Source organism: Protobothrops mucrosquamatus, unplaced genomic scaffold (genome assembly GCF_001527695.2).
Source record: "Protobothrops mucrosquamatus isolate PMUCROS unplaced genomic scaffold, P.Mucros_1.0 scaffold738, whole genome shotgun sequence".
NCBI classification, from domain to species: domain Eukaryota; kingdom Metazoa; phylum Chordata; class Lepidosauria; order Squamata; family Viperidae; genus Protobothrops; species Protobothrops mucrosquamatus.
The window spans coordinates 429,859-455,254 of NW_015387011.1; the positions used below are offsets into that span (position 1 = coordinate 429,859).

A 25,396-nucleotide genomic window follows, 5' to 3' on the forward strand; every position below is an offset into this window, starting at 1 on the left:
TGATCTTGATTCTATCCCTCTGTTAATGCAGCCTAGCACTGTGTTGGCCTTTTTGGCAGCTGCAGCACACTGCTGGCTCATATTTAAGTGATTGTCCACTAGGACTCCGAGATCCCTCTCACAGTTACTACTATTGAGCAAGGTACCCCCTATACTATACCTGTACATTTGGTTTTTCTTGCCTAAATGTAGAACCTTAGGAGAGTATGATGATATTTCAGACTTGAAGCTAAATTGGAAAGTTGAAAAAAATGTCTTAGACGAGGGAATGGCAAGCCACTTCTGTGTTGTTGTTGTAAAGGAAGTAACATTGATGTGCCTGTGAAATCATCCAAAGTCAACTCAGTTTGAGGGAGATTTATTTAGTGGTGGTTAATGTTTTCCTAGTTGTCTTCTCCCTACTTAGAAACCTGCAGAGCGATGCTGACATTTGATTGGCCTACAGCAGGCATGTCAAACTGCCGGCCTGCAGGCCGGATGCATCATACTGAAACCGCGCCCACCCCATTGCCGGCAATGGGGGGAAAGTTGCGATACGTCGCGCGACATCATGTGACGTTGTGAGTTTGACATGCCTGGCTTACAGTGTTTAGCCTAATATCTGGTTGTCCATCTTAGCCAACAGATTGCCTCATGGAAGCCTTTAAGCAGAACACAGAGTGGTCAACTCTTCTCTCTGATTTTGTTCCCCATCAACTGGTGTCAACAGGCATTTTATGGTTTAGCATTTCAATAACTGTAAGGAAACAATCCTAACAGATTTTGTTTACTTAGGAAGAGATCCAGATCAAGCTACAGAATCTGAAGCTGAGGAGAACGGCTGTTGAAAGATCAAGCCAGGCTCCGGAGAAGCAAATGACTGAGTGTTTGGTAGGCAACTTCCTCACAGAGTACTAAGGAAAACTGTAGCAGTTTCTCTTTCCCACTTTGTTGATTTTATTGCACATTTCGTAAAATAAAATACAGCTTTATTTTAGGTGCCTGAAAAATAATCATGAGCAATTTTTGTCCACTAAATCCAGAATGCAGGTTTATAGCCTATAGTTATTTTATTTTTTCTATTCTATTCTATTCTATTCTATTCTATTCTATTCTATTCTATTCTATTCTATTCTATCATTATATTATATTATTCTATTCTATTCTATTCTATTCTATTATTATATTATTATATTATTATATTATATATTATATTATATTATATTATATTATTATATTATATTATATTATATTATATTATATTATATTATATTATATTATATTATATTATATTATATTATATTATATTATTACATTAACTTACATTACATTACATTACATTATTACATTATTTTATTATTATATTATATTATTATATTATTATTATATTATTTTTAATTTAATTTTATGTTTTATTTATTTAATTTCATTTATTTATTATGTATTTGGGGCATGATGGCTTAGCAGTTAAAGACACTAAGCCTGTCGGCTGGAAAGCTGACAGCCCGGATTCCACACCCCAGATTCCACACTGCACAATGGGTTGAGCTCCCGTTCCTTGCCCTAGCTCCTGACAGCTAAGCAATTCAAAAATGGGAGTAGATAAATAGGTACCACTTCAGTGGGAAGATAACAGCATTCCATGTGCCTTTGTATATTGCCATGCTGGCCAAATGACCATGGAAAATGTCTCCATACAATGCTGTCTCTCTCGGCCAAGAAACGGAAATCAGCACTGCACCCTAGAGTTGCATACCACTGGACAGGGAAACCTTTACTTTTTTAAATTTTATATCTTGTCTTTCCATTAGGAAAGGTGGTATGCTTGATGTTTCATCTTGTGAAGTAGGTGAGGCTCTCGTGAGTGATTCACCCAAATGAGTTTTACAAATGTGTAGGAACTTGACCCTGTGTTCTGTAGTCCTGGTATCACAGTCTAACCAAGTGGTGCTTGTCTTTTCAGTCCAATGTAATTGTTGTGTGTATGTGTGTGTGTGTCTCTCCAGGGGGAGGAGAACAGAGATCTGATTAATCATACTCCCCTCCATGCATTCATTGAGTGTATGGCAGGGGTGTCCAAACTTTTTTCAAAGAGGGCCAGATTGGATGAAGTGAACGTGCTGGAGGGCCGAACATTTTTACGAACATTCTTTGAACATTTAGTAATATCTAAAAAAAACCTGTTGGAAATGTTATTTATGCAAATCAGATGCAAGGCATTTCTTAAGGTCTTAAGATGGAAATGCCATGTATCCCCACATCACAATCTGTAATTTATGCTATTATAAATGTAGTCAAACTGAGAATGTAATTGGTAAGAAAATTTAGAAACTTTCTATTTAACAAGATAGAGAAAAAAATAAAGAGATGAAATGTGATAGTGACAAATGCAAATGTCTTCACTGAAAAGTAAATGAAAAATTGATAGCAGTATTCGTGAAAAAGACCTGTTAATCATAAGCTAAATATGAGCAATAAAAAAATCACATAGTTGCCAAAAACCTGAATGTAAATTTAATTTGTTTTGGTGGTAGTTTCAAATTAGGTCGTTACCATTCTGATTCAGGTAGCTCTAAAATATTGTGTCCATTTGTGAACCCCCAAAACAAAAGATTCAAAGTAATGGCACAGGTAGAGGACAAGGAAATCAGAGGGCCAGAAATGCTTATGAGACACTGAAGGAATTAGCTTCAGACACTGAAAGAGTGCTTAGCTTTGAGGGAAAAAATAATAATTGAATGGAATAAGATAGAATTTTTCAAGTATCTGAAGTGGTTTAAATAATACAGGTCAAGAACTGATGCCCATCATTCCAAAATGCAGGAATAATGATCTTAAATTGCAGAAAGGTGGATTCTAGCTGAGCAGATGAATACAGGAACTAATTATTTAGAGAGGTACTGGCTCCCCTTCACTGGATCTATACTAGCAAGGACTGGATTGTAATTTGGAATTGATGATTAATTTGCATTCTGTGAGGGAGATGATGGTTCAAAAATGTGAATATAACATTCCTGCACTGAGCAGATGGTTGGCCTTGATAGCTTCAATAGCCTCTTCCACTTCTATATGGATTAAATATTTGCACAGTTCATTATAACCGAACTCAGTTTCTGTGATCAATTAAAAAAAACTCCCTAAGATTTATAATTGAGACATGTAAGCCTCATCTTCATCTAGGACAGTGTTTCTCAACCTTGACAATTTTAAGGCATGTGGACTTCAACTCCCAGAATTCTGTCAGTTGAAGTCCACATGCCTTAAAATTGTCAAGGTTGAGAAACACTGATCTAGGAACTGTTCAGAGACCAGATACCAAACTGTGAAGAAGGGTTTTTCTCTTCTAACACTGAAACGGAATACTGAATCCATTCTTTGGTGTCCTGCCTTCTGGAGAGGGGGGGATTTCTTTTCCTGTCCTGTGACAACCTCTCAGCTCATACCTAGGTCTACCTGCAGTTTACTACAGTGACCATAATACGATCCCACTGTGAACATTACAAGCCCTCAGGCAGAGCAATACTCGGAAACTGTCATAGTTAACCACCAAAGCTGCTGCTGCTCCTGCTGCTGCTAAAAGGGGAGCCAGCCTGTCTCTCTCTCTCTCTCTCGCCTTCCCCCTCCGTGCGAGGACGCAGCTGTGCGGGAAGGAAGAACGGGAGCCAAGGAGAAAGCGGGTCACTCACTGGAGCATATGAGAGACATGGCACGCAGTATAATCCCCCCTTGGATGTTGCAATATTACAATCCTCGGTTTAATCCTTATGGCTGCTTCGGGGGCCACGAGGCCAAGGAGGAAGATTCGCCTTCCGGGAGTCCACCTCAGCTTTTTTAAAAACGCCACCACACCTCAGGCCACCAATAGCGCGCGAACCTCCAGCGCAGGCCGGAAGCGGAATTTCTCTCTCTCTCTCTCTCTTTCTCTTTCTCAGGTCCCGTTAGACCTGAGTCAAGCATGTGCACTGCCCTCAAGCAGAAGACTGTCTGCCATAGAAGGGAGGGCCATGGGAGGGCCGCATTTACACAGAGCAGGGAGGGCTGTTAGAGGGCCGTATTAAACCAGAACCCGGGCCGCAAATGGCCCGCGGGCCGGACTTTGGACATGTCTGGTGTATGGCACAGACAGGTAATCCTTGTTTAACAACCAGTCATTTTACAACTGTTCAAAGTTTCAACCACCATGGAACAGGTACTTTATAGCTCTTAAAATACCCTGGCCGTCATAAGCGGTTAAGATACCCCTCTCCAGCAATCATATGACTGCTTGCTTGGCAGGTCAGCTTTACGACCAGATGTAGCATTTTGCAGTAACATGATTGTGATTTGTAATGTTTTTTTTGCTGATTTCTGGCAAACAATACCCATTCAAATAAATGGATTCGCTTGATAGCCATGGCCGTTCAACTTAACAACTATTGTGAAAAAGGCCAAAAAATTATTTTCGGTCACATGGCTGCCTCGACTTAACGACCACAAAGTTTTACTTTCTAATTCCGGGCTCAATTACAATTGTAAGTCAAGCGCTATTTGTAATGATAGGCATTAGCAATAGATTGACAAATTTAGTATTATTTAATAATAGCAGTGTTGTGATATAGTGGCATTGCTCCCTGACATGACACAATATGCCGGTGCTAAAATCTATGGTTAATTGTACAGAAACAACCTTATTCTTGTTGACTTTTTATTTTCTTGCCCGCTTCTCTGTCGTCTGCAGGAAGACATCAAAGCAGAGAGAAAAAAGGTGGTTCAGGCATTCCAGCAACTCCGCTTGTTTCTAGAAGAGCAGGAAAATGGCCTCTTGGCTCAGCTGAGTGACCTGGAGGAGCAACAGGATGAAAGTAGCTCCAGCTTTTCAAACAACATTTCTTTTCTCAGTGACCTGATCTGTGACGTAGAGAAGCACTGTCAGAGGCCTACGGGTGAATTTTTGCAGGTGGACATTCTAAGGTTATGTTTCTAACATAAATTGTTGTGGCTTTTTCTCACTGAATCGAAGCATCTCTGCAAAGGTTCTTAGATGGCAAAACAAAGATGGCAGTCTGCGTTGTGAATTCAGTCAGAACAGAATTTCAGCAAGAATGACACTGGGTTTTCCCAGAATCCCCCTGACAGATGTTCTTTCTTTATGAAATAAACCCAGGGAGGTAGAACTTCGAACCAGGCCTCTCTCTGCTCAGTGGAGTGTTTCTTAAGCATTTCAAGGGGAATTCTGCTTTTAGGAACCTCCTCCTGCTTTCAGACTATTTCCTTTAGATCCCTTAGTTATATATTTTTTTTCTTCTTTTCTTAAAATTGTAAAATCCTACCAACAAAAAGTTGTTCTCTGATAACTTTTTCCTCTTCACAAAGTAACTCAAATGTCTCTGGTTTCTCTAGGATCTCAAGGAAACTTTAAGCAGGTATGTGATTTTTAATCCTTCAGGGTTAATAATGAATTTGAGTGGTTTATGGAAAAAATATTTTAAAAAAAAAAAAAAAATCTTTATGTTCCTGTGAGCTCTAGCAGAAAGGAAATCCCTATTCTTTCTTTTAAAGAGGCCAGATGGAAATTAACTTGGAGACAGTCTGGCTATCCTTCTAATTTTTCTCTTACCAGATATGCTTGGTGGCAGCCAGACATCAGGGAAAGCCACAGAACTAAAATAGATTGGGACTTCTCTGATCTCCTAGGTGTGAAAAGGGCGAGCTCCTTTGCTTCCAAGAGAAACCTGTTAACCTGGAAAAAGATCTCAGGGCCATCTGTCAGCAAAGTGCTCTGTTAATGGAAAACTTCAAGAAATTTAGAGGTACGGAAGCTACGTAAGATGTACACATTTCTGTAATTGTAGGGTAAACCTTGTTCCTGTGCAATGATCTCCTCCAAATGGGGAAAAAAGTAGAGAGGGTGGAAAGAAGGAAGAGATTAACTTTTAGGACTTGCTCTAGATTGGATGGGAATTTCTACTTCCATAAATACTGAAAGAAGTTATGGGGAAATAGCAGAAGTATTTACATTGAAATGTCCATCCCGCATTGGTCCAAAGTAGTATTATGGTCATGCTGAGGGCAGTGTTTCTCAACCTTAGCAACTTTAAGATGTGTGGACTTCAAGCTCCCAGCCAACCATGATAGTTAGGAAATTCTGGGAGTTGAAGTCTACAGTTCTTAAAAGTTCCCAAGATTGAAAAACATGGGTTGAGGGTATTATGGGAAATTTAAATGGCAACTCCTGATGTTGACTTACCATTACCTAAGATATTTTGCAAAACGTCCATTTTGTGTATGGATCTGCTGTTTGGACTGTGAAAATGCTGTTTTAAGCATCTCAGTACTGTTCTTAGCCTACAGAAAAGAGTTTTGACACTTCTTTTGTACTAAGAACATATTCAAGCAGAATAGTTTGCTCAGCCTGAAAACCAACCACTTGAAAAAGATGATCGAGCAGCAGTTACAAGAAAAAGAGACATTTTAAAAGAGAAGTGGGTCCAGGTCAAACATTTATTTGAGGATGATCTATGGGGTCCTGTTACACTTCAGGAAACAGATTGTACACTTCTTACTAATGATCTTGTAGCAAGCATGTGGCAAGAAGTTGTGTAAAGAACTCTCAATTTTCAAATTTCCTTTTCTGCAGCAGAGACAGAGCAAGTTAAAGCCATCCACATGTTGCTGAACTAAACTTCCCAGCAGCATTAGCCATCATGGCCAGTGATGGGGAATGCTGGGAGTCACAGGTGGAGCATGCTGGAGCATGGTGTGTAGGATTGTGTTACCTTTAAACAAGAAGTTTAAAGGTGTGCTCAGAGCTCCTGATGCCACATTTGATTCCTAATTCCATTCCCCAAACAGCTGTGTTCTGAAGAACTGCGGAAAGTTTTTGAGCAGAAATTCTCTGAATCTTTCTAATTTTTAGATTCTTTCTTTCATGGGTTCTAGGCCTCTGTGGGGATAATTTTTTTTAAATTCTTCCCACTGAGAACGATGGATGGATAGATAAACAGATATGTGTGTGTGGGAGGGAAAAAAAGCAAATTCTCCAGTGTGCTTTTGATAGAAGGACCAAATCTTCACCCTTCTCTCTTGTCTAGAATCACTGATGGACGAATTTCAGAAAAGCAAGACCCAAAGGCTTAATGCTGACCTCCTGAGTCAGACTGATCAGCCCCAGACCTTCTGGCCAGGATTGCATAATGATGCCCCGAGAGCAGACAAGAAAGGTGACGCTGCCTTTGCTTCGTTTGTTTTTTCACTCTTGCGTACCTTTGGAGCTTGCAGCCTGGGTAGGATTAAAAGTTGGCGGTCTCTTAAGTCTCGGAAAAACTTCATGTTGTAGAGGTGCTCCTTGGGATGCTCCTTTTCTGTAACATGCCCCCCCTGCAGCAAGACTCTACCGGTGAAAAGTGCAGTGGCATGAAGCCAACCGATTTGGATGGGCTTCTTGCAAAGAGGCACTGATGCAGGCCAGGCATGTTTTGAACATTAACTAAAAGATGCTGTTTCTAGACTGCCTTGCAGAGCTAAATACATTTCTTTGCGTAACCGGTAAATTTAGCACACACTTTGCTTGGCCCTAAGGCAGGCTTCATTGGGAACTGTCAGATCAGGAACTTGACGCAGAGAGTCTCTGATAGCTTGAGGCCACCCTTAATGTTCCTTTGGGAGGAGCTGGAAATGAACTGGCTTGTATCACACTCTGAGTCAGCTTTTCTTTTAAGACAGTTAAGAAACAGAGGTTAATGAAGTTAATGATTCTTTTGTGTTAAGTTTATTTCTGTGTAATACTTAACACTATGAAGCTGCAGGAGTGGTTTGCATGTACCATATTTCCCCCCAAATAAGACCTGGGCTTATATTTTTTTTTGCCTCCAAAAGAAGCACTAGGTCTTATTTTGGGGGTATGTCTTACTCGCTTACTTCAGGACTGCTGCAGCCAGGCCTACCACACCCTGATACCTGTCGCTCTGCTACCTGATTTCTTCTGCGGCCGCTCATGGCCGCCAGCAACCAAAAGAAGTGGCCAGTGGCCACGCAGGCTCCTACTGGATGGGGCTGCTGCTGCTGCCGCCGTCATGAGGCAAGGCAGGTGTCGGGGCGTGGGAGGCCTGGCTGAGGGGGCCCTGAGGTAAGCGGGTGTGGGGTGAATGGGGCAGCTCCATCCCCCACCTCTGCCCTAGTTTGATTTTTACACATGCACCTTGTCCCACCTTGTATAACCAGACAGCGGGATGGAGTGGGCGGGGTCTTAACTAGGGCTTATTTTGGGAGTAGGGCTTGTATTAGGCACACACGTACAAATCAAGCTAGGGCTTATTTTCAGGATAGGTCTTATTTTAGGGAAAACATGGTATTTCCTACTTTAAAGGATAAGAAATTTAAAAGGTGAGCCTATTTGGTCAAAGGCTTAAAGCACCAGGCTAGAAACGGAGACTGCATTCTAGTGCTGCCTTAGGCACTAAGACAGGAGTAGGCAACCTTGGCTCTTTTATGACTCGTGGACTTCAACTCCCAGAATTCCTGAGCCAGCATGGCTCAGCTTGGAAACCTCTCCCTTTCCCCTCAGCATGGCTGGCTCAGGAATTCTGGGAGTTGAGGTCCACGAGTCATAAAAGAGCCAAGGTTGCCTACCCCTGCACTAAGCCAACTGGATAATCTCACTCTCTTAGCCCAACTCACCTCACACTGTTGTGGTGCGGAAAATAGGAGGAGGAAGGTGTGTTTGCCGCCTTGAATTACAGGCTGTTCTCCGCTTACGATCGGTTACTTAGTGACCATTTGAAGTTATGACAGACCCTGAAAAAGGGAGTTACAACGCCGATCCCCGATTTGAAGTTCTGACATCTGCCCCCATAGATCATATCCCCACATTTTGCCACTCAGTAACTGGCTCACTTTTAGGACCCTTTGCAGTGTCCCGCAGCACATTATTGTGATTTACGACATTTTTTTTGCTGGAAATCATTATTTATTTCTAGTTTCCAGCAAAAACATCCCCTAGTGCAAATGGGGTCGTTTAATGACCGTGGCATCTGCTTAACCACTGCTATATTTAATGACCATTGCTTGTTGTAAAATTGGGTGCGGTCACGCGGTGACCCACTTTACAAATGTCATGCCTTACGGCCAAAATTGCAGGCTCAATTAGGGTTGTAAATCGAGGACTATCTCTGTTTATAAAAATAATAAAGGTGGGATACAAAAAAAAAAACCCTTTAAAAATGGCATGGCTTATTTTTTTTTCTACTTGCCTAAGAGTGGCAGGTGTCTCACCTTACTTAAGAAATGATTGGGAGATGCAGATGCTAACAGGCGATTTCCAAAATAACGATTGCATGTTGAGGTGGTGCAGCTGATGCTGGGGCTAAACTGCTGGGCAAATGAACATTCACTGTTGCGTGTGAGCATTTGTATCGCTTTCCCAGCAGGAACAGCAGTTTGCTTTAGTGAGATAATTGAGAAGGCAGGTTGGAGTGGAGAAGTCAGCCGGACCATCACCCTTTTTTCTGTTTCTCTCAGTCTCCCCCAGTCTCAGCATGACTCTGGATCCACGTACAGCCAATCCCCACCTCTTCCTCTCCTTGGATCAGAAGACCGTCACCTACCTGGATCACGCACAGCCCCTGCTGGACAATCCTGAGAGATTTGATGCCGAGCTCTTTGTGCTGGGCTGCGAGGCCTTCTGCTCTGGGAAACACTCCTGGGTGGTGAACGTCGAGCAGGGGCAGAACTGGGCCATCGGCGTCGCCCAGGAGTCTGTGAGGAGGAAGGGGAGCCTTAGCCTCAGCCCACAGCAAGGCATTTGGGCGGTACAGCAGTGCTGGGGCCAGTTGCAAGCCCTGACCTCTTGCTGGACTACCTTGTTTCTGCTCAGGAAGCCCAGGAGGATCAGAGTAGATCTGGATTATGAAGGAGGGTGGGTGGCCTTTTTCGATGCCGAGCTGGATGCTCCAATTTTTACTTTTCCACCTGCCTCCTTCAAGCAAGAGAGGATCCACCCTTGGTTCTGGGTGGCCTCTGGATCTCAGCTCACCTTATGCCCCTGAGATTATTCCAGGCGCTTTGGATTTCAGCCATTTGAGAAGTCTTGTATAATATGGGACGTAAAGCGGCAACGTGACAATTGTTTGGAAGTATTTTGGTTAATCATGTCAGCAGAGAAATGACTTATTTTCTGTTTTGAATTCCTAGTGAAGGCACTAAACGTTACTGAAAGCACCAGTCAGGGATATACCGAGTTTTAATGGAAGGAGTTGCAATTGTACAAACTGGCTTTTGACTAGCAGAAAGCTCTGATGGAAGAAAAAATAAAAAGAAGCTATTTGGAAATGCTTACATACGGTAGTTGGACACACTCATCTCCCAGGAGAATTGTTCTCCCATACCATTCTGTAGCAAGAGTGCAAAATAAAATAAATGTGCTGGAGGAGCATGCCTAAGCAAAACATAAAACATGTTTCTAGTCCTCTTGGCTGCGTTTAGGAAAAATTGTGAGATGGCAGTTTTCATTAAGAATTTAGAATCAAACGGACGGCTGCCTGTCTTTTTGGCAAATCTGAAGTCAAAGCCTTCAACAGAGAAATTTCTGGGACATTGCAGATAATGTATATTCCCATCTCCCTCTCCTCACACTGGGGACAGAAGAGCTTTGAGTCTTGAAACTCCCTCACCCTTCCCCTCCACTCATTTTCTTCTGCTGTAGAGGCTTCCTATGTCTATTCCAGTGACAAGATTCCTGTGTGAAGTAAGTTGCATCTCAACTAATAGCAGAATTTGCTTTCTTTTTACAACTATTCTTAGGATGTCACCTCTACACTGAGTTGGAAATAACAGGTAAATTTTAAAAATGAACCAGGCAAGCAAATACAATCTATATAAATAAAAATGTAAATGTTCGTTTGTTCAAAATCTTAAATCTCCTAAAGTTCTTCACCGATTGCTTTGAAATTTTGACACAACGTTGCATTCGAATACACGCGTGTTTTTATATACCTACTATAGATGTAGTCACACCTGTGACAGGTAAAAACATGCTTTTTTGAAAAACAGCGCCATCTGTTGGACGTAAAAACAACATACTTCTTTTCCATTTAACCAGACTGAGCCACAGCAACGCGTGGCCGGGTACAGCTAGTTATATATATATATTTCTGTAAGGCTGTTCCACTGCACACTGCTTATGTTGTACTGGCATACAATTGATTGGATTTTTCTGGTTGCAAGGTTTAACATTTTTTATAATTAATCTTGCACACAGCCACACTTACTTTAAAACAAAAAATCCATGCCACTACTGCGAATAACACCAGATTGCTTCAAAGCAGCTAGTTGTGCTTCATTTTGCACTATTGATTCACTATTATTTGAATAACCATTTTTGTACTGCTTTGATCTAAAAACATGGAATGGAAAACGGAGAAGGAAGAAATATTGTGTACTGCACAGCTTATATTTTGGAACATCTCTCTCTAAAGAGGTATTAGACCAATAAAAATTCAGAGGCATTGTCACTGGCTTCATACATCAAGTAATGAGTAAGAAAGGCTGACCTACCTTAAGTGCAAAATACAATGCAATACCAAAGCTTTGGATTTTGCAACAAATAATTTGATCCACGAAGTAGAATCATAAACATATTTATTCAGAACAGCATTTTCCTTGTATGTGTGGTTGTAATCTTATTGCATTGTAAAGGCTCTCCAGTCTTGAGTATTGTCAAGTAAAACACCATTTAACCAGTGGGCCTAGACATCTCTGGCAGTTTAAAGACTAACATATTTATTGCAACATATACTCAGTGTTTCAGAGATCTGCTTTGTGAAAAACATGGAGCAGACATAGAAGTGGCCCATACAGTGTATATAGGAAAACGTTTGCTGGCAAAAGGAAGTCAGGATTATGGAACAAAACAGAGGTCTCAGTTGTCAAAGAGCAAAAATAATTATGGAATCCTAATAAATGAAAGAGATTGAAGTCAGCCAGAACTTAAGAGTGAATAGCAAGAACTTTTGAGTAAAAAAAGGATCCTGCAATAAGACTGCAATTTTAAACTTATTTGGTCTATATTTCCACAAAGGTGGGCAGGCTTACAAGTTTCAAGAGACAAATGGATGACTTCAACCATGGAGATCTTTGAGATACGTACATTTCATACGTGAAAATTCAGATGCCACCATTTTTAAGTGCAGCTCTTCCTAAGCCATCCAGAGTCTAGTGCAGCCATCAGGATGATGGGAATTATTAGGTGATCAAATTCTGTAAGTTATTATTAAGACAAGGGGAATGTGGTTAATGGAATGGTTATTAAAAGCCAGCTGGAGTTCTATTTCTTTTGAAAGTAGATAGCTGATACTACATTCACACGTGATCTATAGAAAATAGGTAGATGTCAGTTTAAGTTATTTCTCTGTACCTTTGGTAGCAAAAAAACACAAAGCTTTTTAATCACTTCAATGAAAGTGTCTTTAAACTCTAGCTTCACCAGTAAATCTTACCACTGAAGTTCTGCATATCTAAAAACACTGAAAAAATCCAATTTGGGAAAAAAATGCCAGAAACACTATTCTGTCTCAGCTGTTTTAAACAATATCAGCATTCTGCATTCTCATAAGAAGACAAATGCTGCTGGCCATATATGATAGCAGCTCAAGAATATAATTTGAACAGCAAAAATATCACAAGTTTATAAACCCTCATTGTTGCAAGGATAAGCTGAAAGCATGCTTCATAAGACAATAGAAGTCAGAGAAGTGCTAAACAATATTTCTCAATAGCCAGAGAATAGTATCTTGGTCTTGCAGCTCTTTTCTTTGCTCTTTTCTACAGAAATGGCTCCAATTACATCAACTAGCATATACTTTAGCTTCCATAAGATATCCTGGCCATGTAACCTATTATCCTTTAATGCAGCGGTTCTCAACCTATGGGTCATGACCCCATTTGGGGTCGATCGACCATTTCACGGGGGTCGCCAAGCAAGGCTGTCCGCCATTTTTTTTTGTCCGCCATTTTTTCCCCTTTTCCGGCGGGTGCCTTACCTCCCTTGGGCTGGGCCAGCTGGTGGTCGGCCTGCTCCGTCTCTGCCGCTTGCCAGCTACGCCTCAGCCGGCACAGGGGGCGGAACCACGCATGCACGGCGCTCCCGGGCAGGGAAAGTCCTCGACTTATGACCGGTTGGGTAGTCCTCGACTTACAACCGGTTTAGTCCTCGACTTACGACCGGTTGGGGGTCACGGCATTAAAAAGGTTGAGAACCACTGCTTTAATGGATCATTTGAAATTTGTTGGAGCAGAATTTTTTTTAGTTTTTCATGTGTAAAAACCCACAACAGTCTTACAAGTTTATTATCTGCGAGTAATAAATGAAATCCCACTGGATGGGATGAGATTTTACTCTCCTGTAAGGAGCACAAGATTGCAGTCATCATAATGTAGACCAAGGGTCTCCAAACATGGCAACTTTAAGACTTAGACTTAAGGATTCCAGTTCTCAGAATTCCCCATTGCTAGCGGGGGAATTCTGGGAGTTGGAAGTCCACAAGTCTTAAAAGACCCCCTGATGCAGACTGCAAAGAAATGTTGCAAAAGAGCTCTTCAGGAAGACTCAATTTCTCGTCCCCTTGGGACAGGGACATCCGTGCCAGGATTCTTTGCAGCGCTTTTCATGTGGACTCTCCGATGGCTAACCAGGTGGGAGCTTTGGTTAAATCGTTTCCCACACTCTGGACACTCGTAGGGCTTCTCCCCTGTGTGGATCCTCTGGTGTTTGTTCAAGTCTGAATTCCGGACAAAACTCCTCCCGCACTCCAGACAGTTGAACGGCCGGTCCCCAGTGTGCATTCTCTGGTGTGCCAAGAGGGCTGAGCTGTAGCTGAAAGTCTTTCCACACAGAAGGCATTTGTAGCGACTCTCTTCCTGGTGGGACTTGCGATGGACCAGGAGCTGATGAAGCATGCGGAAAGTTGCTGGGCAGTCCGAGCAAGCGTGCAGCTTCTCGGTGTGCGTCTTCTGGTGGGAGATGAGATGCGACTTGTGACCAAACCGTCGATCGCACTCAGGGCAGATGTATGGTTTTTCCCCTGTGTGGGTCCGCTGGTGGGCGGAGAGATTAGAGCTGGTGCTGAAGCACTTCCCACAGTCCGGGCACTCGTAAGGTTTTTCCCCCGTGTGGGTCCGCTCGTGGGCCCGCAGCTGGGAGCTCTGCCGGAAGCCCCTTCCACAAATGGCGCATTTGTACGGCTTCTCCCCGGTGTGGATCCGCCAGTGCTTGATGAGCACCGAGCCTTCACTGAAACACCTCCCACAGTCCGAGCAAACATAGGACTTCTCTCCAGTGTGGGTCCGGCGGTGCACAATCAGCGCTGAGCTGGTGTTGAAGCTCTTCCCGCAGTCAGTGCATTTATATGGTTTCTCCCCAGTATGCAGCCTTCGATGTGTTAACAGGCTGGAACTGTGGCGGAAGCTTTTCTCGCACACGTCGCACTTAAATGGCCGGTCGTTGGGGTAGATCTTCCTAGGACTGTTCTCGTAATCAAAACAAATCTCCTCCGTAAAAGGATTCTGATGCATGTCCAAATCCCTCTTCAGAGTTTTCAGTGGTTCAGACTCCAGGAAATCGTCACGTTCCTCAGATAATTTTTTTGTTGGCTGTTCCACACCAACCAGCAGGGCAACCCTGGGCTGGAGAGATCCTTCATTGCCTTCTCTCTTGATCCAATCTTCACCTGCTAGAAGGAGGAGAAGCTGCCCGTCAGTCATTTATTCTCCACTGTGAGGCCAAAAGGAATCTGGGATTTTGACCTCAGAGGAACAAATAGGGAGCAAGTGTAAAAAAAAAAGGGGTGGGACTTAAATCTCTCCCTGCACTCAAGGCTTTGTATGGCTTATTCCTGGTTGAGATAGTCTTGATATTTGTTAAAATCTTAAATGCCAAAAGAAACATCACTGCACTGAAGGCAGTCTGGCTCCAGCATGTGTATTCTATTCCTTTTTTGGTTCCTTTAGTACTAAATTGCAAGGTTTAGACAACTGTTGAACTGCTGGCTCTGTGGGTTCAAAGGGAAAATTAAAGCCATTTACTGTACGTGTATTAAATCCCACTCTGGAAGTAGGCAGTGATTCATATGAACTCTTAGACAGGACGGAAGGGAAAGAGCTGGCCGTGCAGTGTATCACACAGACTAAAAGACATATAGCTAAAAAAATGTGTGTGTATATATATATTGTTCTTTTTAGCATTTGTCTTACTTGATTTCAGGATCTGCTTGCCTAGTTCACATGGCAAAGCCATCAATGCATGATGAGACAAGGGTTTATTCTTTAGCCAGTGTGTTTCAGAGCCTGATGCTGTTTAAACCTGAGAGTGACATAGAAACCAAATGGCTTCTATGCTTGAGTGAGGTTTAGAACCTGGATTTCCCTATTCTTAGCGGGCGTGGTGGCCTAGTGGTTAAGATGTTGGGCTTGTCAACTGGAACTTTGAGACCTGAGCATCGTGTGACGGGGTGAGTTCCCATTACTTGCCCCAGCTCCTCCCCATCTAGCAGTTCAAAAGCATGCAAATGCGAGTAAATAAATAGGTACCACTTCAGTGGGGAGTTATAAGCATTCCATGCTCCTTGGTCATGCCAGCCATATAACTACAAAAGCGTGTTTGACAACTCAGACTCCCTTGAAAGAAAAACAGATGAGTACGCCCTCTTTACCTTTTTTTCCCCTATTCTTAGTCTAGCATCTTTACCACACCATGGTAGCAAGGTATAAGGTACTTTCTGTTATCTAACACAAGAACAAGTAGGCTTAGTAATAACTAAATAAATTAATACATGCATAGGCAGAGCCAATCATATAGACATACACACTGTGTGTATGTATGTCTATATATATGTGTATGTCTATATGATTGGCTCTGCCTATGCATATATTATTGATTTATTTAGTTATTACTAAGCCTACTTGTTCTTGTTGAGTTAGATAACAGAAAGTACCTTATACCTTGCTAGGTATGCCCAATGTGTTAAACCAAAACAACCAAATACACAAGCTTAGAGCAATGCAGGAATTTAGTGCAATTATGATTCAATTATCTGTGAGAAACTACTGTGTTGATTTAGAATAAATATTTAGAAGAAATAGTTGATTGGGTTCACATATTATATCACGTGATGTGTTTGTTTTCAGCGTAGCATGTTGTATGAACCTCTGTGGTTCTATACTATAGTTTACGGTGGGGGTGGCCAGCCCACTGTTCTATACACCAATAATTGTTCATGTTGCCAAAATTCAGTGGCAAAATTGCTGATTCTCAAGAGGGATGAATTTTGGCAGAAAAAGTCCAAAATAACATTGGAAAATCTGATGAAAAAACATACTTGTTTCTACACTTTAAACCCCCAAACAACTTTGGAAATGGTCTATGATGTTGAAATTTAATGAAAAAATGGCACATTGCAACATGAACTTCATTTCTGGATTGAAAAACATTGCAATATCGATGAAAATGGATTAACCAAATTTTTGGGAGGCAAATCATTCTCATCTCCAAAATTAATCCCCAATCAGACATATATATATATATATATATAAAGGAATTGATTGCCCAACCTGCTTCCTATGGGGATTTCACTGAATCACTGGTCATCTTTGGCAGCTCACTGTTGGAACCATATGGTGGCTTGACATTTAGGAAATACCTTAAATAGTTCTTTCAACAAGCTTGGGATCCCAGGCAAGTAGGGAGCTCTCAAGGCAGCTATACTGTGTGCAGGCTGTAGGTCCATAATTCTGCGGTCTTATTTATATCTTTTAACTGTTTTATATTTTTTAATTGTTATATTACTTATTTGATTGTTTTATTGTATGACGCCCAGAGCCAGGTATGTGAGATGAGTGGCTATATACATTTAATAAATAAAAGATGATTTCATCCAAATTAAAAATAAAAAGATCAAAATCCATGGGAAAGGTTCTTGTATCTTGCGAAGGGAAAGAAACCAACCCCGATTCTATTTTTCCTGAAATGGAAAAGTAAGCAAAAACATGTCACAAAAGAAAAGGCTCTCCCGGGTAGATCTCACACTCTTTCCGCAGGTTTTGGATCTTTTCTGCATTCGTCCACACAGCCTAGAAGCCACCCCAATCAATAAGGCAATGGCCAGCGCAATGCTCCATAATCATCTCTTTCTGGGCACCCCATTCCTCGGGAGGCACCCACGAAGTTGTCCAGGCCTCTCCCTTCCTCTAGCCCCATCGCAGGAACTTACCGGACTCCATGCCCAACGAGGCGCGCCGCTTTAGCGGACTTTCAGTCCCGAGGCGGCTCCAAGCCGCAGCGTCGGAAAGCTGATGCCCATCTCAGAGTCACTTTCCGTCCAAATTCTTGCGGCCTTTTGTGTTTCCCCACTAAGCATGGTGGGAAATGTAGTCTGAAGAGCGAAGAAGAGGGATGCCCGGAAAGGCACTCTGGGTAGTGTAGTTCTGCGTTGGCAGCTTACTAAGCGAGCGTGCACAATACAGTCTTGCGCTTTGCAGAGATGGGGTATCCTGTTAGGGATCCTTTTGTGGGTAGATGGTGGTGATAGTAAAGCGAGGGACTTGGGGACAAAAGCCCGGACTCCCCCTTTCAGCAAGTCGGTCCCCCCAAACGCTGCAAGACTGGCTCATCAGATCTTCAAAAAAAAATAAAAAATCCGCCTTTAGAGAGCCTTTCTTGCGATCATTTAGAAAATTCTTTTTCTAAACTTTTCAGCGTCAGCAAACATCAGTTTGCCTTTTTTTTTAACGACGAATGCCAATGACTTTTTTAAAAATGAGGAAAGAATATTGAAATAAAAGCATATTTAATAATGGTCAATTTTTTTCTTTAGGTGTACTTTGTGTATATTCATAGTGTCTCAAAAATGAAATCCTATAAACAGTATATAACAGTGTATAAAAGTATGTGAAATTCATCACATTTCTGTATTGCCTTCTCACGTAAGTGACTTAGACCAACTTACAATAAAAACATGTCAAAATAGAAAAGCATAAATAAGAACAAAGTTAAAAACAGAATTAAAAGATAGGTTACAATACATGTTCAAATTATTTGGCATTTTCTTCTAAACACTGCCTTACTGGTTGGATGCATGACCTTTAAATATTACTAAATACAGAATAGTAACATTTTCTCTGAAAAAATTAATAAAACATATTGTGATTAGCCTATCATATGTATCTCTGTCTGTATCCCCCTCTCTCTCCCCTCCACACACACACAGTGTGCTATCCAGTTGTTTTTGACTCCTACCAACCACATACATAGATTTTCTCCATAACAATTTAAACCTAACCTGGTCTTTCAAGTCTCCCAAAGGTGCACTCATTATCATGTTTATCCACTTTGTTGCTTCATCTTCTCTTTCCTTCCACCTTTTCCAGCATCAGAACCTTCTCTAAAAATTTGGGTCTTGGCATAATATGACCAAAGTGTGTGTGTGCAGGTGTATATGAGTGTGGTGTGCTTATACTTGTTGGAAGTAAAATCTGGTCCGTTTCCAAGCTGGGAGAAAGACGTAGGAGGCAAGCTGCAGTTGGAAAGGAGGTCTCCATTTATTTAGGAATCAGAAGCAATAGGCTCTGGGACAGCTGACAAAACAGTCAGATGAGTGAATGGGTTTTTATGTGGTTCTAGGGCTTTATGATTTAGATGTCCAGGTTTGTTGTGAAATGTACTTTAATCTATGCTTGAGTGTGCCCGTTTAGCATTCTAATTATTATCGCCTGATTCCCATTGTGCCTGGGAGGTCGTGCCCTGTCCTTGGAGCTGGGTGGGGAATGTAGATTTTAGGAGTCTTTGTCTCTCTGCTTTGTTTAATCTGATCAGTTCCAGCATTCTGTGGTGACTGTAGATGAAGGCATTTTGTTTATGAATGGAATAGTTTGTGAAACTAAATATCCATTTACAGGAGCTGACTGCTTGAGTCAGACATGTCAAACACAAGGCCCGGGGGCCAGATGCGGCCCGCAAAGTGGTTTCATGTGGCCCGCAAAGCCCTCCTGGAAACAGTGAAGGAACGGCCCCCACTGCCTTGGCCCTGGCCCAGGCTGGCCGGGAGCCAAAGTACAATTTTGTGGTGGCCATCTATGCTGAAATGCATTCAGTCTTAGCTCCACAAGGCCATCCAGAAACAGCGAGGAACCAGTCCCTGCTGCATTGGCCCTGCCCCCTGGGTGCATGCTGGGGAGGTGTCACCCTTTGTGAGGAATGAAGAAATGGACCATGCCTTGGCGCTTGCCCCGGTCCCACCCCCTTCTGCCAGAGACCCTCAGATCTGTCCCACTCCTGCCCAGGCCCCCACAGGCACCCTTGACGCGAACAATGTAGAGCTGGCCATGCCCACCCAGTAGGCCACATCCACTCCATCCACGCCCACCCAGTAGGCCGCACCCACCCTGGCCACACCCACCTGGCCCAAGGGCAACCACAATGCTGATGCGGTCCTCAATGAAATTGAGTTTGACACCCCTGGCTTGAGTGATTTTACTTCAGGGAAGCCTTTTCTCTTCTGGAGAGGTGGAGGGAGAGGCATTTATTTGCTAATATGAGGGCTTTCTTATATTAAAAGTGGGATGGGGATTCTCCCTACATACTGTATATATAAATTGGTTGCAATGGGCTGTATGAAGTTGCATATAGATGCATGGTTTTGCAGCTTCTGAAGGGAATCTTGTGACAGCAAAAGTTTCAGCATTGAGCTCTAGTATTATGAGGCCTAAACATTCACTTTCAAAAATAGGACAAAGCATAAAAGAAATAAGGCACGATTTTAAATACCTTTTCCTTTCATCTTCTGTGAATGTTAATGCTAAATGTCTTCTAGTGATTATTTTTGCCATCTTTTGAATGTGACATCCAAGGAAAAAATCTACAAACATACCTTGATAAAAATGATTTATTTGGTTAGCAAAATGGAATAGATCCAAAACCCAAAGGATCCAGCCTTAAGGAAGATTACTCTAGAGCAGGGCTTTTCAACAAGTGGTACGGGTACCACCTGTGGTACATTGGCACCTGGCAGGTGGTATGCGACCATCCTAGAAAAGTGGTAGTGGGGGAGGGGAATGAGCTGAACTGGTGGCAGCACCGCATAAGCCTGAGTGAGAGATGGCTGGAGCTGCAGGGCTGTCAGGGCTCAGCGGAAACGCCAGAATCAGTGCCAGGCTCCAGCTGGAAAGCAGCACTGATCCTGGTGCTTCTGCTGAGCCCAGAAGAAGCGCCGATCAGCTGGAATGTTGCAGCATCTCCAGGGTCTTGTGATTTACATTCAGATGCTTGGCAACTGATTCATATTTATGACGGTTCCAGTGTCCCAGGGTCATGGGAAGTGATCAAAACCTGCTGCAACCACCCAGCAGACGGGGGGAATAAAAACCAAACACCCCCCACCCCACCCCCGCTGCCAATCCTCAACAGAAATGCTCACAACAATGAAAACCTCGGACAGGAGGAAGAGCGCCGCCGGGCGGGCAGGCAGGTGTCTTGCTCGGTTGTGCTTGGGGGGCACTTTTTTCAGTACCACTGTAACTTCGAACAGTCACTAAGCGAACTGTTGTAAGTCAAGGACTACCTGTACCTTATCGCTTTTTTCCTTTTGGGGGGGGGGTCATCAAGTTTTTGACACCTTGCTAGGCGACTGGTGGTACTCGGATGTTCTCATATCCTAAAAGTGGTATAATGGGTGAAAAGGTTGAAAAGCCCTGCTCTAGAGCTGTCTCCCTCAACTTGACGTTGGGGCATTTTATAATAAGCTTTGTGTGTGTGTGTGTGCGGTTGAAAAGCAGAAAGTGATGTTGCATGATCTGCTCTTGTCTCATGTGCACATGTTTCAAGGCATCTGGGGGTTATGTTTCAGAGTTGAGGCTTACACAAGAATTTAAAAACTGCTGACAAACGGTGAAGCAAGATTAAGTACCTATGCAGAGTACAATGAAGTGTGCTCAGGGCAGAACGGAAAAGGGAAGAAAAACAAAATATGGTAAAGAAAACACTCCTATAATAATTTCCTCGTTTCCTTTATTCCCACCGTTATCGTTTGAGCTGCAAATGATCGAACTAGCTAGTACTTTGGAAAAATGAAGAACGACAGTATTAATTTATGGTATTTTGCTCTTAAAGTTAAAAAAAATATACTGCGCCCAACGTGGGGCTCGAACCCACGACCCTGAGATTAAGAGTCTCATGCTCTACCGACTGAGCTAGCCGGGCTGTGTGAAAATGGTGTTTCCAAACTTTTACTTAACATAAAAGGTATTAACTCTATATTCTGTATTCTGTTATCGTACTGCACTGTACTTATACTATATTACTATTCTGCTACTATACTACTACTGCCTCTGTAGATGATGTGAATCTTGACCAAAATTGCTTTCTTTGGAAAATTGCTCCGAAGTTTAAGATGCAGCGTACTCTAAAATCAGCAAAAGACTATTGGAGCACTTTGCTGTGAATTGCCATCAATAATTATGGAAAAGAAGAGTTTGCACTAAAGCATAGACATCTAAAGAATTGTTTTTTAAGATTATGGAACAGTGAAGTAAAAAGCAAAAGACAGAGGCTGTTTCTGCCCGGTTTCGAACCGGGGACCTTTCGCGTGTGAGGCGAACGTGATAACCACTACACTACAGAAACCCGCTGCTTCCTGCCTTTCTCCTATAACCTACAACACTTTAATGCTGGAACTAAGACGTTTGCAAAATGTTTTGTGGTTTCTGTTAATTAGATTCGGCTCCCAGAACGAATCGATAGACTTTTTAAAAGTATCCTGCAAACCAATTCTGGGAAGCAGCCAGCCGAGATGGAATACGGAGGCTATAATCTTCTTAAGTCTGCAATAAAATCCGCAGGTATCCACAAGTACTATATCAAAAATAGGGGTTCTTAGCTACCCGTAGCAAAGCTGCCTGCCCCTTCACCTCATCCAGAGGGCTCCGAGATTTGGAATCAGTATATCAAGTTTCCAGGCAGCCACAAAGTCGAGAAACAGCAGTCTGTTTTACTCCATCATATCTAAACAACCTATTGCTTTTCTCTGGCAGCATGTCTATTTCTGTAGGATCAAAGTGTTCAGTTCCATTTTAATTTTTTATTCTATTTACAAGCTTTATTTGTCACTGATGCATTTCCAATACAATAAATACAGTAGAACAATTAATATTGTAATATTCAAGTCTAAAATACATGTGAAAAAACTAGGTTAAAATGGGCAGCATTAGTGATTTATAAAGAGCCTTTTCATGAATTGACTACATACATTTACTGGGATTCATAACCCCTGGGCTTAAGATACATATGGGAGGGGGGAATACTTAATTAATTAATAAATAATAAAGCTAAAATGCCTTTTTTCCCTCCTGAATGCCTAAAAATATGTTAAACTTCCAAACCACATACAAGTAGTCCTCGATTTACAATTCATTTAGTGATCGTTCAAAGTTACAACAGAACTGAAAAAAGTGACTTATGACTGTTTTTCACACTTTACAACTTGCAGCATCACTATGATCAAAATTCAGATGCTTGACAACTCATTCATATTAATGATGGTTGCAATATCTCAGGGTCATGTAATCCCCTTTTCCGACCTTCTGACAAACTCAATGGGGAAGCCAGATTCATTTAACAACCATGTTACTAAAATTAACAACTGCAGTGATTCATTTAACAATGCTGGTAAGTAAGGTTGTAAAATGCAGCAAAACTCACTTAACAAACTCACTTAGCAACAGAGGTTTTGGGCTCATTTGTAGTCATAAGTTGAGGACTAGCTAGATATCATGGTTTTGCCATCTACATTTATTTATTTGTTTATTTAGAAGGGCTTATATGGTATTTAAGCCTAGAACACTACAACTCCTGTTGCAATACAAGCTTGCAGTAAAACAGACATTTCATGATTGTCACAAATCAGTTTCCACACTTCCATAGTANTATAATGGGTGAAAAGGTTGAAAAGCCCTGCTCTAGAGCTGTCTCCCTCAACTTGACGTTGGGGCATTTTATAATAAGCTTTGTGTGTGTGTGTGTGTGTGTGCGGTTGAAAAGCAGAAAGTGATGTTGCACGATCTGCTCTTGTCTCATGTGCACATGTTTCAAGGCATCTGGGGGTTATGTTTCAGAATTGAGGCTTACACAAGAATTTAAAAACTGCTGACAAACGGTGAAGCAAGATTAAGTACCTATGCAGAGTATAATGAAGTGTGCTCAGGGCAGAACGGAAAAGGGAAGAAAAACAAAATATGGTAAAGAAAACACTCCTATAATAATTTCCTCGTTTCCTTTATTCCCACCGTTATCGTTTGAGCTGCAAATGATCGAACTAGCTAGTACTTTGGAAAAATGAAGAACGACAGTATTAATTTATGGTATTTTGCTCTTAAAGACAAAAAAAATATATTGCGCCCAACGTGGGGCTCGAACCCACGACCCTGAGATTAAGAGTCTCATGCTCTACCGACTGAGCTAGCCGGGCTGCGTGAAAATGACGTTTCCAAACTTTTAGTTAACATAAAAGGTATTAACTCTATATTCTGTATTCTGTTATCGTACTGCACTGTACTTATACTATATTACTGTTCTGCTACTATACTACTACTGCCTCTGTAGATGATGTGAATCTTGACCAAAATTGCTTTCTTTGGAAAATTGCTCCGAAGTTTTAAGATGCAGCGTATTCTAAAATCAGCAAAAGACTATTGGAGCACTTTGCTGTGAATTGCCATTAATAATTATGGAAAAGAAGAGTTTGCACTAAAGCATAGACATCTAAAGAATTGTTTTTTAAGATTATGGAACAGTGAAGTGAAAAGCAAAAGACAGAGGCTGTTTCTGCCCGGTTTCGAACCGGGGACCTTTCGCGTGTGAGGCGAACGTGATAACCACTACACTACAGAAACCCGCTGCTTCCTGCCTTTCTCCCATAACCTACAACACTTCAATGCTGGAACTAAGACGTTTGCAAAATGTTTTGTGGTTTCTGTTAATTAGATTCGGCTCCCAGAACGAATCGATAGACTTTTTAAAAGTATCCTGCAGACCAATTCTGGGAAGCAGCCAGCCGAGATGGAATACGGAGGCTATAATCTTCTTAAGTCTGCAATAAAATCCGCAGGTATCCACAAGTACTATATCAAAAATAGGGGTTCTTAGCTACCCGTAGCAAAGCTGCCTGCCCCTTCACCTCATCCAGAGGGCTCCGAGATTTGGAATCAGTATATCTAGTTTCCAGGCAGCCACAAAGTCGAGAAACAGCAGTCTGTTTTACTCCATCATATCTAAACAACCTATTGCTTTTCTCTGGCAGCATGCCTATTTCTGTAGGATCAAAGTGTTCAGTTCCATTTTAATTTTTTATTCTATTTACAAGCTTTATTTGGCACTGATGCATTTCCAATACAATAAATACAGTAGAACAATTAATATTGTAATATTCAAGTCTAAAATACATGTGAAAAAACTAGGTTAAAATAGGCAGCATTAGTGATTTATAAAGAGCCTTTTCATGAATTGACTGCATACATTTACTGGGATTTATAACCCCTGGGCTTAAGATACATATGGGAGGGGGGAATACTTAATTAATTAATAAATAATAAAGCTAAAATGCTTTTTTTCCTCCTGAATGCCTAAAAATATGTTAAACTTCCAAATCACATACAAGTAGTCCTCGATTTACAATTCATTTAGTGATCGTTCAAAGTTACAACAGAACTGAAAAAAGTGACTTATGACTGTTTTTCACACTTAACAACTTGCAGCATCACTATAGTCATATGATCAAAATTCAGATGCTTGACAACTCATTCATATTAATGATGGTTGCAATATCTCAGGGTCATGTAATCCCCTTTTCCGACCTTCTGACAAACTCAATGGGGAAGCCAGATTCATTTAACAACCATGTTACTAAAATTAACAACTGCAGTGATTCATTTAACAATGCTGGTAAGTAAGATTGTAAAATGCAGCAAAACTCACTTAACAAACTCACTTAGCAACAGAAGTTTTGGGCTCATTTGTAGTCATAAGTTGAGGACTAGCTAGATATCATGGTTTTGCCATCTACATTTATTTATTTGTTTATTTAGAAGGGCTTATATGGTATTTAAGCCTAGAACACTACAACTCCTGTTGCAATACAAGCTTGCAGTAAAACAGACATTTCATGATTGTCACAAATCAGTTTCCACACTTCCATAGTATATTCTTAATACCCCTTGGAATAATATCCAGAGATATTCATACTATGTCATTTGTACCTGGAGTGTTAGTTTTGTTCCTTCAACTTGAAACAACTTTGACAGGCATCACATCAAGTTTGTTGTACATATCACTAAAATATAATGTGCTTTATTTCCATTTTTATTCATAGTAATGGCCAGATCTGCCTCCATATGAACACCTATT

At 41.5% G+C, this 25,396-nt stretch overlaps 2 protein-coding genes and 4 non-coding genes across 6 annotated transcripts in view; 1 reads left to right on the top strand and 5 right to left on the bottom strand.

The window, feature by feature from the left end:
- The window catches only part of LOC107289619 (zinc finger protein RFP-like), a 13,374-nt gene extending 2,577 nt beyond the window's left edge, over positions 1 to 10,797 (top strand). The window contains exons 2-7 of the mRNA XM_015818410.2: positions 775 to 870; positions 4,697 to 4,915; positions 5,359 to 5,381; positions 5,653 to 5,768; positions 7,050 to 7,178; positions 9,475 to 10,797. Of these exons, the coding sequence (XP_015673896.1) occupies positions 775 to 870; positions 4,697 to 4,915; positions 5,359 to 5,381; positions 5,653 to 5,768; positions 7,050 to 7,178; positions 9,475 to 10,001 (1,110 nt within the window). The 3' untranslated portion in view covers positions 10,002 to 10,797. The remainder of the gene's footprint in view (positions 1 to 774; positions 871 to 4,696; positions 4,916 to 5,358; positions 5,382 to 5,652; positions 5,769 to 7,049; positions 7,179 to 9,474) is intronic.
- Positions 10,798 to 13,288: 2,491 nt separating this feature from the next.
- Positions 13,289 to 17,252, bottom strand: LOC107289620 (zinc finger protein 239-like). The gene is made up of 3 exons (XM_015818411.2): positions 17,217 to 17,252; positions 13,694 to 14,681; positions 13,289 to 13,352 (listed from the first exon to the last, which is right to left on the bottom strand). The coding sequence occupies exons 1-3, from the start codon at positions 17,224 to 17,226 to the stop codon at positions 13,289 to 13,291; spliced, it is 1,062 nt and encodes a 353-aa protein (XP_015673897.2). The 5' UTR covers positions 17,227 to 17,252.
- Positions 17,253 to 21,126: 3,874 nt separating this feature from the next.
- On the bottom strand, positions 21,127 to 21,199 carry TRNAK-CUU. Its single transcript has one exon. It is a non-coding gene; the product is annotated as a tRNA-Lys (tRNA).
- Positions 21,200 to 21,549: 350 nt separating this feature from the next.
- Positions 21,550 to 21,622, bottom strand: TRNAV-CAC. The gene has a single exon. It is a non-coding gene; the product is annotated as a tRNA-Val (tRNA).
- Positions 21,623 to 23,389: 1,767 nt separating this feature from the next.
- On the bottom strand, positions 23,390 to 23,462 carry TRNAK-CUU. Its single transcript has one exon. It is a non-coding gene; the product is annotated as a tRNA-Lys (tRNA).
- Positions 23,463 to 23,813: 351 nt separating this feature from the next.
- TRNAV-CAC lies at positions 23,814 to 23,886 on the bottom strand. Its single transcript has one exon. It is a non-coding gene; the product is annotated as a tRNA-Val (tRNA).
- Positions 23,887 to 25,396: the final 1,510 nt, after the last annotated feature.